At 32.8% G+C, this 14,240-nt stretch overlaps 1 protein-coding gene and 1 long non-coding RNA gene across 3 annotated transcripts; both read right to left on the bottom strand.

The window, feature by feature from the left end:
* Positions 1 to 671: 671 nt before the first annotated feature.
* Positions 672 to 4,421, bottom strand: LOC108337309 (uncharacterized). Of its 2 annotated transcripts, XM_052879844.1 has the most exons (3): positions 4,271 to 4,421; positions 3,380 to 3,967; positions 672 to 1,094 (listed from the first exon to the last, which is right to left on the bottom strand). In XM_052879844.1, exons 2-3 carry the CDS (start codon positions 3,793 to 3,795, stop codon positions 860 to 862), a joined length of 651 nt encoding a protein of 216 aa, XP_052735804.1. In that variant the 5' UTR covers positions 3,796 to 3,967; positions 4,271 to 4,421; the 3' UTR covers positions 672 to 859. The 2 variants fall into 2 exon arrangements, with proteins under 2 accessions (XP_052735804.1, XP_017429294.1); XM_017573805.2 differs by lacking the exon at positions 4,271 to 4,421 and having other exon boundaries at positions 3,380 to 4,177.
* Positions 4,422 to 12,420: 7,999 nt separating this feature from the next.
* LOC128197665 (uncharacterized) lies at positions 12,421 to 14,240 on the bottom strand. Its single transcript, XR_008250289.1, has 5 exons — positions 13,111 to 14,240; positions 12,929 to 13,033; positions 12,787 to 12,862; positions 12,603 to 12,698; positions 12,421 to 12,523 (listed from the first exon to the last, which is right to left on the bottom strand). It is a non-coding gene; the product is annotated as an uncharacterized LOC128197665 (long non-coding RNA).

Here is a 14,240-nt window from a genome sequence, read left to right as displayed (position 1 = left end):
AAATTATAAATTATTGGCCGTTTCTGATTTTCGTCCCTCCTTTAAAATAAGGTACAATTTAGTCCTCATTCTTTTCGAAACGTTCGTTTTAGTCCTCGAAACTTTGGTTTTAGTCCTCATTTTGTTGACTAAATGAGGACCAAATTTTTAACGGTGTTAGTTTTCAAGGACTAAAACAAACGTTTCGAAAAGAATGAGACCAAATTGTATCTTATTTACCAAATTGTACCTTATTTTGAAAGAGGGACGAAAACCAGAAACGGCCGTCAATAGTTTAGAGACTAAAAACATATTTAACCCATTTAATAATTTGCAACTAAGTTGTACAAGAACTGAAGCATAGCTCATAACTATTTTTTAAATAGTTAAAAGAATAACACTTATACCAATTTATCCTTACAAAATCAAGTTCATAATTAGATTCATAAACACATTAAAAGGTCAATTGATATAATTTGACGTAAATATTCTCATTTTTAATTATAACATGATTATAAGTTAAAAGCTAATAAAACTGAACCAACTTTAGCTTAAGGTTATCAAGTATAAACTTCCTAAGGAGGGTTTTGTATGTATTGAAGAGTTGCATGTTCTTTTTTGCTTAACCAAGAAAGTGGATCACCATTGGAGGAAGTATGAATTAGGAATAAGTTTGATAGAAATGACAAGAGTTTAACTTTGAAAGTTCTAAGATAGACAACGAGCATTTTATATAAATTTGATTGAGAAAATGAGCATAAAGATCCATGAAGTATGCAGACACAGGTATTGAGTTTGATACCTGTGTTAAGAGGAATTGAAGAGGGTCTAATAACCCTCCATCATCTTAACCTGTTTCATCCTCAAGTTAAACAGGAATTCAAGAGGGTACATTAAAGTGAAAGAGCCATGATATCACAAAGGCAAACACCATACATGCTAGCAGGAAGTTCAAAAAACGATGACCCTGCCAGAAATTTCTATTTTCTGTGGCTCCTGCGGCTCCAGATTGTGCTGCCGTCGAACCATCATTTCCCTCATTCCATTGTTCTGTCATTTGAATTTCAATAGCTCCAGCTACATTGCGTGCAATTGATCCACAGATTTCACATGTTCTGTTAATCATACAGATCAAATACTCAGTACAACTTCAAGTCTATTACATGTAAAAGTGTAACATTGGTGCACTCAATTGAAGTAAACTTACTGCACAAGTGTGCATGTTTTGATATCATGTTGCCATAATTTTTATAACTCTACGATGGGCAGAGCACTGTAAATACTACATTCGGATCATCAAATATGCTTTTTTCTACTATATACTATACCATAGGTGTTTTAGAAGGTAAAAGCACGAGAAAGTTATCGTGAGAGAAACAATGATTGGATAGTTTCGTTTTCTGCTTCTGCTTTTATGTTTTCACACAAGGCTGTCAAGAAAACAATTCCGAATGGTCATCTTGTTTCTTTTATATGAATTAAAGTCTCTGATTTTCTCTTATGGCTTGGTGTTTTGCAGTCCCACTAGTAAAACAGCATATTTCTTTCTGAAAATAGAACAGTAAAAAGAAGAAAATATCATCTCAAATGGGACAGCAAATTTCATTTAGCTTTCTACGTGTTAACCATTAGATTTATTCATTTTTTGGCTTCTCTCTAGGTTTTCAGCATTTTAACCCAATGCAGACATAAAGAAACTCATATGCTTTAGCCTTTAAATGTTGTTAAAGTGAAATTTTACAAAGTAGAAACTCTTACAATTTCAATGATAAAAAAAATACATCAAAACTCGAAGTAGGCCATTTTTTTACAAAAATACTTTTTTCAATGATCCGATCTATGCATGGCACTTGGCCACCCTACAAATACTACAAAATAACAATGACCCACTTAAAGTTAGTAACTTTCAGGATCGCTAGAATGTCACAACTACAGAGCAAATTCAATAAATAGAAGCAAAAATAGGTAAATGAAGTATAAACAAGAGCAAAAATGTCATAGAAGTAAGTTTCACACTTGCAGCAGTTTAATTTATCTAGTGCTGCTAAGTATGGAAAGCCAGATCAAATCTGATCTGTAACGAGTATAATTTGACTATATATTGGAGACAACAATTTTCTTTTTCTTTATTTAGCTTATTGAAATTCTTTATATGCAACTCACAGAATTACTTTCCAAACTTCAAACTGAAATCAACCTGAACTGTTTCTACATCATACATACCCACTCTTCACTCTGATTTTCATTCCCAAAATTTCAACTTTCCTCTTACTCATCCAAGAAACCCATAGAACTATATTTTTAACTTCTTAAATTATCTTTCTCTTGGCACACCCACCATTTGACTATCCTTTAGGAGATTTTTGACTTTGAAAATTAGAAGAGCTTGTCAAGAATTGGTGATTATTATTTCATGAAATTCAGGTGTCAATGGGTCACAAAAGTCCTCTTGAATAATATACACTTGATCATGATTTCTTTGAAAGAAAGATAAAGGAATGAATATTTAATGACGAGGGTCAGATCAATGAATAAAGAGATGGTTATACTAATCTCTCAGGTTAACATTCTTGATTGGGAAACTACACCCACCTCCATAAATGTACTGTTTTTACAAAATCCTTCTTTTACATGAAATTTCTCATATCACGTAGACTTTTACTTATGGACCATACATGGTGTCTCGTTAAAAGTAACAAAGCATTGAAGGCAAGATTAGTTTTTAAAAAATAAATAAATAAATAAAGCTTTCAAACATTCAACAAGTGAGGTTTAAAAAAATTGTTGTTTTTTAATTAAAAGTTCTATATTGTTCATTCAAATAAACAAAAGGTTAGAATATCATAACATTTCTTTATTTAAAAATTACAAAAATGAGAAAATATTTATTGTTATCCTCCAAAACCTCACTCTCTCAAGCATACTTTTGAAATTCAATTTATTCACAATCAACTGGATACAGAGGTACATAAGCAAATCAAACATGCTTGGACAGTCCAATCTGCAAATATGATACTTTCATCTCCCCTTCCAACATTTTTCTTTAAGCATTTAATATTTACCTAAACCATGTGGCCTAATTTAGCTGACACAATGACCTTCTTACAGAAAAAGAAGAACCTGCATTATTATCCCAAATTCTCTTGGTATTATAAGCACAGGGTAAATTGCTATAGGGCAAGAAGCAACAAAACAGACAAGTCAACTCAAAGCACCAGATTTGGGGAAAAGAATAGATTATCCATATCTCAAACTAAAGCAAGACCACCAGGTACCTTGTTCATAACTTCAGTCCAAAAGAAAAACTCCAAGAACTTAAAAGTGGTGTGTTGATCAATCTTACAATATCACAATACTTTCCAGGAACCAAGCCATTCCAAAGACATAAAAGTGTACTTACTTGTTGCCCTTGATCTTGAACCAAGCCTCAGCACACTGCTTGTGAGCAGCAGCCAAATCATCCTTGCAAGAGCATCCCAGCTCAATGGGAGTACCAGATTCATGGTTGGTCATATCCATGCTGAGATGGCAAATCCTACAATCCCTCTCCACTTTATCCAAATGCACCTTAACTTCGGGGACTGAATCCTCCTCCAGATCCACCTCCACCGAACACTCTGAAGCAGAGGATCTTCTCTCCTTCTCACACACTCCTACTATCTCAGAGCCAGGATCATGGGAAGACCTTTGCTCCTCATGCGACCGGTCGGTGGCGTCAGAACACCCCTCATCGGTGGCCGAGCTCCGTTGACAACAGCCATCACTGTGTATGTCAACGACAACAACATGAGACTTGTCCTCAGTAGTGACCAACATTTTGAGCACCCAAGTTGAGAATCTTCATGTAATGACCCAGTGAGGCAAAGATCATTAATACCCACAAGTTTTTAGGGAGAAAGTTTCAGTCTTTCTGAAGCCCAGCACGAGTTGTGTGACTTGTGTGCAAGGTATGTGATCTCTCTCTTCTGAGACCCTGACACAGGAGGACCTTTGAGAGAGAGAGAAATGGATCAGAAGAGATGATATAAGAGAAACAGCATTATGATTATGCAGTGATCTGATGGGAGAAATATAGCAAAAAAATAAAAATTCCCTATTGTTTTGTTTGTTTGTGTGTAAAAAAAGAGAGGTCTTGGAAATCTAACAGTGTCTCTCGTCTCAAAGACCCAAAGCATACACAGTTTTTAATGTCTGATTATTATTATTTTGTGTGTCTATACCATGTCGTTACCATTATAACAAGCAAAAGAAACCTTAAAACAAGAGAGATTGTTGAACACGGGTCACTCACGGTGAAGTGACATGGTGTGATGAGTTGTTGGATAAGTGGGGCCCATGCTTCTTTTTCCCTTATGAAGTATGGTGAGAAACCAGTGTGGTTTTTCACTGTGGGCTGCAAATGATGAGTGCAACTGAGGAGAGAATGCAAGAAAGGATGAAAAGGGAAAGGAAAACGAAAAGAGAAGAGAATGAATTTGAAGAGTGAGAGGTTATGATTGACAGATAGAGAAGACACCTAAAAAAGCTCTTTCTTTTGCCGCTGCTTATCACAGATAAAACTGTGAAAAGCACAAAATTCTTTGTCCTCTTTCCCATTCACCGCTTTCACTTTTCTCTTTCTTCATCTTGTCTTTTATGTCTTTCTCATTCTCTTAAACTTCAACAAGTGTGAAAAATCTATTTTTGGTTTTTATACTTCTTAACGATTCACAAAATTTCTATCCTCACTTTAATATTTAAATTCAAACAAATAGATTCAGTCTATTTTTCTGAGAATTTCTTATTATGAAAATTATAATTCAAGAAAACAAAAACAAGATCAAAGTAATTTTTTTCTAAACATCTACCATTGATGAATGGATCATAACACATCACAAAGTTTGCAGCCCAGTTGTACTTCATGTTTTATATCATATCACTTTTAATTTTTTATAATGAACTAATAGTTATTTTCAAATATAAATATTTAATATAAAAATACAAGTTATATAATTGCTGTAAATTTTTTAGACCGGCATTCATTTATATACTATTTTGTTGTAAAATTCTGAAGTAGTTTCCATGTTTCCACTGCCGCATGCTTAGAGTGGCAGAAGCAACAACATGTGCCAATATTCGGTGATAAAGATGATTGAAAGGCCATGCTGGATATAAAAATATCTGTAAGTGCAGATTCTGTAAGAAATTTAGTAGGAAGATATATATGAGTTAGATAAAGAGAAAAAAAGTTCATTAATAGAAATAACTTTTTGTAATATTAATTCTTCACTTTATATTTTACCGTGTAATTTTTGTTAAACTCAATCATAGAGGAAGCAAATACCATATTCCAAGACATAGGTTTTAGCATCCATTGTCTGTTTGCATTATGAGACAGAACTGGTATCAACAGCTGAAAAAGAAGACAGAAAAAGGAAAAAGAAAACCTCAATGCATCCAAGCAAAGTAGCAAACAGTGCAGGTCTTGATGGCTACATCAACCTTACACATTCAGATACTTTACCACCAAACCCTACAACATGGCCAGACACAATTCAGCACAAGCTTTCCAGATGGAGGGACTTTATATTTCTTCTTAACCAATGCTTTTCGATATAATATTCTAAGAGTTTTCCGTGATTTTATTAAAAAATAAAATAAAATCTAAGTTTATTCCTCTTTCTCTAGAGGCCCAGCTTAAATTTGCTTAATAGACTGCTCTCAAAAAGTGAGTTCTAAACTAAATAAAAATTCTTGCCATTGGGCTCGCCCTTCCCTTATCAAGTCCAAACCAACCCATTTCTTTGTATATAATGTCCTTCTCTTTATAGTAGATAGTAAAAAAGTGAAAAAGAAAAAAGAAAAGAGAAATAAACGAAAAATGTATTCTTAACTAATTGAATTAAACTAGATAGTGAAAATAAATAAATAAAAAATATGTTTGTTTAGTGGATTTTACGTGTGTTGATCATGTTTTAGGTTTATAATTAATAATGATTTTTTAATTAATTAATTATGGTCATTCTTCCAAAGTCATGTTGCAAATTTAGATTTCTATTTTCCCACCTCAATGTTACATATTTGTTTTCAGACACTTAAACACCTTTTAGGAAGGTTCGAGTTTCACATATAATTGAATATGATATCATTTTCAACATAAAACCTAAAAATTAAAATTAATGTTTGTAATTTTTTTTCTTATATGTCAGTCAACCTTTTCATTTTCACTAAATATGTAAATCTAATTTCTAACTTTTTTATTACAAAAATCTAAAATTCTTATTTGAATTTCTATCTTTTTATTATATAAAATGTTGTATTTATTTTCGTTTTCAAATACAAAAAGTCCATGGCTGATTTCCTTATTTAAATAATTATATAGCAAATGTCTATCTAGTATTCTCCTGGCTCTAGTAAAAATGTAAGAAAAAAATATTACTTAATTAATTTCGACAACCAAACACGTATTCAGTAAGTTAATCAAAAGTTGCTGTGTTAATAATATTTATAATAAATTTAACTCATAATATCATGTAAATAAAAATGCATATAATTCCTACAAAAAGTATGATTACATAATTTATGAAAATATGCATACGTAATAATCATATTATATTTGTTATTATCTTGGAAGTTCCACATCGACTATAGATTAGGCCAATTCATAGTTTATAAGTGAGGTGCAAACCTCACCCTACAAGCCGGTTTTGTGGGGATGAGTTAAGCTTAAAAACTCACTTTCTAATATGGTATCAGAGCCATAGTTGGAGCCTATCCTAATGAGTTTTAAGTGAGCATTCTATTCTTCTATTCCACTCGCTATGAGGCCGTTATCGGACCACCCACTTTCTACTATCACGCACGAGATGTCTATACCTCGGCGTGAAGGGGGTGTATTGGAAGTCCCACATCGACTAGAGATAAGGTCAATTCATAGTTTATAAGTGAGGTGCAAACCTCACCCTACAAGCCGGTTTTGTGGGGTTGAGTTAGGCTTAAAGTCCACTTCTAATATGGTATCAGAGACATAAAGTCTATCCTAGCGAGTTCTAAGTGGGCATTTTATTCTTCTATTCCACCCGCTATCGGGTCGTTATCGGACCGCAAACCTCACCTTACAAGCCGGTTTTGTGGGGTTGAGTTAGGCTTAAAACCCACTTCTAATATGGTATCAGAGCCATAGAGTCTATCTTAGCGAGTTCTAAGTGGGGACTATATTCTTCTATTCCACCCGCTATCGGGCCGTTATTGGACCACCCAATTTCTACTATCACGCACGAGATGTCTATACCTCGGCGTGAAGGGGGTGTGTTGGAAGTTTCACATCGACTAGAAATAAGGCCAAAGTATAATATATAAGTGAGGTGCAAACCTCACTTTACAAGTCAGTTTTGTGGGGTTGAGTTAGGCTTAAAACCCACTTCTAATATATTACTCGTTATTTTTTCATTTATTTTGCCTCCTTGAATATTATAATTCTCATTCATATTCAACAAGTCTTAGACATAAGAATCATTAAGGATTGTAATCACACTACAATACAAATACAAATATAATCAATCACCCTAACACAAGTATAATCACATTACCATACAAATAAAGATAAGTTTAATCATACATATTTAAAAAGAAACTTGACAAGCTTATGTTAATGGTGGAATCAGGTTTCTCTTATGGAAACTTTTGGTTGAGTACCAAAACAATAAAACCTTGTTCAAGTATGTGGCAAAAACTTCTATTAGAGGTTCAATAGTTGAGCCAACCTACTTTTGGAGCAGCCCATTTCCAATGGTAGCTGAGAGACTATTTCATCTACTTACTCATGCTCCTCATTTTATAAATGTATTTCAGATTATATAATTCAAAATATATTTTCAAATTAAAAAGGTTTAATACCTATTTTGATTTCTAATTTTTTTTTGTTAGAAGTGGACTTTAAGCCTAACTCAACCCCACAAAACCGGCTTATAGGGTGAGGTTTGCACCCACTTATAAAGTATGAATTGGCCTTATCTCTAGTCGATGTGAGACTTCCAACACCCCCCCTCACGCCGAGATATATACATCTCGAGCGTGGGATTACACATTTTTAATGGGTGGTCCGATAGCGGGTGGAACAATATGCCTAGTAAACAACAACTATCGCTAGGATAGGATCTAATCATGACTCTGATACCATGTTAGAAGTGGACTTTAAGCCTAACTCAACCCCACAAAACCGGCTTGTAGGGTGAGGTTTGCACCCACTTATAAACTATGAATTGGCCTTATCTCTAGTCGATGTGGGACTTCCAACATTTTTTTATTTTTTTCAAAGTGATCATCGAGTCTTTTTTTTATATTCAAAATGGTCATTTTTTTAATAAAATTTGTTCAATTTGGTCATTTTCGCTAACAATATCTAAATCGCTAACGATGTAGAGTCCACGTAAGAAAAGCGGAATAAGCTGTCACACAATAGAGCTCAATGTGACTAGCTCGCAATTTAGTGGTATGGTGGTTGACTTCTGGTCAGAATTGGGTGCGAATTGGTTTTCGCATTTTACACATTCGATTCATGATGGTGTTGCGAAAGAGATGGTGGTTGGCGCAAGGATCTGAACTGCTTTTTGGGTTTTCTGAAGATTTTTGGTCCGATTGTCGCGAAGTCAGTGGTGGAGACAAAAAAGTCCGGTGATGGTTTGTTGTTGATTATGATTTCTGTAGGGTTTTGTGATTTAAAGAAAAGTGCGTCATCAATGGAGGTTGAACGAGTTTAATGGTGGCGTGGTTTGGAATTTTGTAGGTTTCCATGGAGGAGACACGATTTCGCGATTTGATGATTCATCGCAAATTGAGTTTTTGCGATTTGTGTTGATGATAGTGTGCGAGGAAGATGATGAAGGTTGCACGACGATAGAGGATCTCTGTTTTGATTTAGGGGTTAGACGCAATCTGCATGGGTTAGGATTCTGGTTTAAAAAGGTTCGTGATCGTTGCGCGAATTATGATTGATGTTCGAAGGAGATTTGAGCGATTTAGACGCCTTAAAAACGAACTAAATTGAATAAATTTTACAAAGAATGAGACTACTTTAAACATGAAAAAAGTTCGGAAAAAAAATGACAAATATAGAAACTAAAATAGGTATTAAGACAATTAAAAAATATACATTCTAAACTATATTTAAAAGATATATTCTAAAAAGTATTTTTTGAACAGTTGAATCCTAATAAATTACAAAAGTTACATTTCAAAATCTAGTATTTTGAATTCAAAAATATTTTCTAGACTGCGTAACGTGGTAACTATGCCATTATATATAAAGGTTATTCACTCTTTTTGTGTACATACATAATTTTTTTTAGTTTTATCCTTTAATATTAAAGTAAAATATTTATCTCATTTATTTTGTCCTTTAACTAATTGTATTTTTTAATTTAACTATTGTTTTTGTTTGACATTATTTTTAAAATTTAACTATTTCTAAACTAAAATAATTATCAACAATAAAAAATTACTGACGAAAAAAATAAAAAATTCTAAGTAATTAAAAAATATTCTTCTTCTTTTCTCCTGATACAAAGACTAAACACAGAAGAAGAAAGAATAAATTTGTCATTTCATCACATCTATGGGGTGAAAAAAGAAGAAAGAAGGTGCAGAAAGAAACAGTCCAACAGAACCTTGTTATTGAGCCATAACAGCCCAAATATTAAAAGAAAAATGGTAAAAGATTAAATATTTTGAGCCAGCGTATTTAATTAATTTGTTGGACATTAATTGTGAATGTAATGCACTGTCATGTAGTACAGATGCAGATGGCTGTTTTAAAATGTTTCATTTTTTTTGTACTATCACCTTATTATTCTCGCTCTATTTTTTTATTTCTAAATTATTGAAAAGAAAACTTCAAACAACTGATAGTGGATCTCGTTTCTTTTTTTGATTTATTTGAATGTTGATTTTCTCCTAAATAAAATTAATTAGCAGCATTTAACGAATGATTATGAGTTGATAATAATGAACACCATATCCTAGAACAAAAATGAATAAAAGAAAAATGATAGAAAAATAAAAGGAATAATAAAGAACATGAAATTTTATGAGACACTTTATTCTTGGTGGGGTTCTGAAACCAACCATTTCATTCAATCGTGCATTAGTTGTTCCCCACTTCACTACTACCAACCAATACATATTTTGTTTTATTTCACAGTTCATGTACAATATCGAAATTAAATTCTCCACTCCATGCACCATAATTAAAACCAAAATAAATAATATTTATATCAAATTCATAGTCAAAAACTTATTATGTCAAAATATATATTTTTTATTTCTCAACAAACTTCTGCAAGTAATGCATAGAATGGGAGAATCCATAATATATTTTCGTCTTGAAAAGTTCATAAACAAGTAAAAAAACTCAAACTCGACTTTCAAGTCCGAGTGATATTAGTTAACTCGAGTATTTACTATTTTATCATATATATTTTTTCCAAATATAAAACTCTTTATTATTTTATGTTATAAAATATTTATCTTAAAAAAATTTAAAATTAAAGGTAAATCGATGCATTATATATCTTCACTGTTTCACCTATATGGAGAGATTATATTTTAATTAGAACATACCTTAAATATTTCTTTATTTGCCACATTTAAAAATATCATTTCAATTAAAAATTAAATTAAATTGTGTTATATATAAATAAGATGTAAATGTTATTTTATAAATTTGTTTTATAATGTTAAAATGTTCATTTCTTAATGTAAAAAAAATATATTACAAATTTCATGATAATTAGACATATGACTACATTCTAATATATAAATGCAACTTAAATACGTAATCAACTTGTTTTCACTTTTAAGTATTTTTTTTTATTTAAAATAATTGAGAAACTGATGGATTTTAAAAAAGAAATTCACTCAGAGACATAATATCAACAAAATCTGAATTAAACTACATAAGAAAATGATATTATTTTCAGTTTATAACTTTAAAATAATGGATTTATGAATTTTTATGTGTTTCATTTTTACATAGTGTGACTTAAAATCACATTTATATTTTCTACAAAAACAAATTTGGATTAAACTAAAATGATAAGATCTGAAAACGAAGGTTGGAAGATAAGAGTGAGAAAGTGCGGTAGAAGAAATTGAGGAAAGGGGTTGAAATTTGGAGACATGAGAAGGACCTTACGGGGCCACTATCCCTGCCACGCACACTCACCCAACTTAACTTCAACACTTAAACACTACGTAAAATTATTCAACAAAAATATTCACATTTTTATTTATTTATTTATTTTATTTATTTTTTCCCACCTCATGTCTTCTTCATAAATCCTGTGTAGTCCAAGAAGGGGACATGGCAACTACATACTCACACTTGTAGACAATTTGTACACTCTTTTGTCCAAAAATTCTACTTCACCTAGGACCCCATTTCCTCTTCAATTTCATTTCAACGTCATTTCCTTTCACAATTTAACCCCACCCACCCCTCCTTCTTACAACATTCATCACTCACCTATTCTTCCTCTTACATTACACTCACACTTCTTCACCTCCCTCCTTAAATTATTAAGTCAAAATGTTCAAAATTTCAAATGTTAACATATTAATTTTAAGTCTAATTCAATATTATAAAATTGTTTTTTAAAATAAGATTTGCATTAATATATACTTTCAATGTATCTTTCATCTTAAGTTATACAGTGTAGTATTAGACATTTTTAAATAATCTGAGAACAGACATAATAATCACTAGTACAAAAAGGGGAAACGACAGCGATTATTTTTGGCTATAGGCAGCGGTTTACGAACCGAGACATATTCAGGCGAGGTAAAAAGTTAGACACTTTTGGTCTCGGTTGGCAACCGAGGCATAAAGTCCCACTCTACCGCCTCGGTTGAGCCCCACCCGAAGCATAAAAGATTTACGTTTTTTTAATTTATTTGTTCGTAGCACATTAGGCCTCGGTTCTTCTCAACCGAGGTCGTAAGTTCCACTTTACTGCCTCGGGTGTGTCCTGAACCGAGGCAGTAGATTCAATTTTTTTTTCCTCCTTTGCTACACATTCTGCTTCGGGTTTGACCACAACCGAGGCCGTAAGTGGTCTTTCGACATCGGTTTTGACCAGAACCGAGGCATATAAGTACGTTTTTTTTTTAAAATGGTGTCTGTTTCTGCAACATTCCCATTCACAAAAACAGACCTGCATATTTTTCAATAACCAGAACAGTCCAGAATGTTGCAGAAACATATATTTTAAATGAAATCTATATTAAAACATAAATTTATTGAATCAAATCATAAATCAAATTCTTAAAAGCATAAATAAATCCAATGCAATCATAAATCAAGGGACCAAGCATAAATCAATGCAATGTACATGTTCAATTTATAGTAACGTAGAAAAGCATAAAACAACTTAGAAACATAAACTTAAAACTTAGTATATCCTAATATCTACTACTACATACTATTATATAAATGAATTACATATCTTGCAAGTGTTTTCCTCACAAGTTGGATTGACTTCTCTGGAATTGGAGCAGTCCTATTAAATCTCTACATAAAGTACAATGATTTCAATTAGTGTATATGAAATCCAAATATAGAGAACATAAAATTCAAACCTAAATATTACCGTTTCCCATCCAGTGGTGTAATGTGCACGAATGATGGTCATCATCCAAAACATAACGTAGTAACCACATTCGTATGACCCCATTTGTCTATTACACTACAATATATCATCATAATTATAAAATGTTAAGTAACATCATTTGAATGGAAGCAAATGTAACAAAGTATGGACTAAAATACCAAACCTTAAGAGAAACCCATGCAAGCTTTTTAGCTATAGCAGTAGATCTCCCAGATAACATCATATGTGCTGCAAGGGAACTATCAAAAGAAATTCTTTTAGCATACATTTATATAAAAAAAAGGACCAGACATTGAGATTCTTACCAATCTACTGCATGTCTAAGAGGGCTGGGAGGAGACTTATGCAATGAACAAAACCAAACAGCCGTGTTCTCCGGTACGGAGATCACAAGTAGCTGCCAATGACACCTGAAATTGGTAATAACTTATGAATGATATACCAAAATTAATAAATGAATGTGTTGAAGTTAACAAACTTCACTTACCCATGTATATAAGGGAGAAAATATATCTCCTTCCCCGTTCCAAAGCAGGTGGTGATGTATGTCTGGATATCATCAAATTTGTTTTTCCCTGGATGTTTAGTAGTGTACCAATCAAGCTATCACAAACATTTTTCTCAACATGCATGACATCTATGCAATGTCTAACATCTAACTTTGACCAATATGGAAGATCAAAGAATATTGATTTCTTCTTCCAAGGGGTCGCTACAGAAGACTTCTTCGACGTTTTCCAAATTGATGATGTACTTTATTAACTTTCTCAACAACTTCAAGTCCAGTAAGTGGAATGGGTGCATTGTCTTTCTCTTGTTCTCCATTGAATGCTTTCTTTAACCTTCGATATGGATGATTAGATTGTAAAAATCGCCGATGACGCATATACACTGTCTTCCTTCCGTGTTTTAATTGTTGAGCTGCAGTGTTTTCTTCACAAATAGGACATGCTTTATGACCCTTCACACTGTACCCCGACAAATTACCATAAGTTGGGAAGTCATTAATGGTGCAAAATAACATGGCATGCATCATGAAAGTTTCTGAAGCAAAGGCATCAAATATTTCAACCCCATCAACCCACAACAACTTCAAGTCTTCAACTAGTGGCCTTAGATAAACATCGATGTCATTTCCAGGCTGCTTTGGACCAGATATCAACATTGACAACATCATGTACTTTCTTTTCATGCACAATCCAGGAGATAAGTTGTAAATTATCAGGATAACTGGCCAACAACTGTGATTGGTACTTAAATTACCAAATGGATTCATTCCATCAGTAGCTAAGCCAAACCTAAGATTTCTACATTCTTCACCAAATTGGGGGAATTCTTGATCAATAATTTTCCATTGCTTGGAATCAGCCGGATGACGAAGCATCCCATCAGTTGTTCTCTCATCTGCATGCCATCTTAGGTTTTTAGCGTCTTTGGGATTCGCAAACAAACGCTTAAGTCTGGCAACTAGTGGAAGGTACCAAACTACTTTCAAAGCAGAACCATTCTTTTCTGTGATGCCACCTTCTTCACCGTTTTTCGACTTGTATCGTGATAACCCACATTTTGGACACTTTATCAAAACTTCATTCTCATTCCTATATAATATGCAATCAT

The sequence above is a fragment of the Vigna angularis genome, chromosome 7 (genome assembly GCF_016808095.1).
Source record: "Vigna angularis cultivar LongXiaoDou No.4 chromosome 7, ASM1680809v1, whole genome shotgun sequence".
NCBI lineage: Eukaryota > Viridiplantae > Streptophyta > Magnoliopsida > Fabales > Fabaceae > Vigna > Vigna angularis.
The sequence above is the reverse complement of the archived record's forward strand: the minus strand, read 5'-3'. Positions and strand labels throughout refer to the sequence as shown.

Excerpts from the sequence above, each read along its gene's own strand:
- LOC108337309 (XM_052879844.1), bottom strand. The coding sequence starts at position 3,795 with ATGTTGGTCACTACTGAGGACAAGTCTCATGTTGTTGTCGTTGACATA. Across the intron at positions 1,095-3,379 it reads TTCAAGATCAAGGGCAACAA|AACATGTGAAATCTGTGGAT; the intron begins GTAAGTACACTT and ends TATGATTAACAG.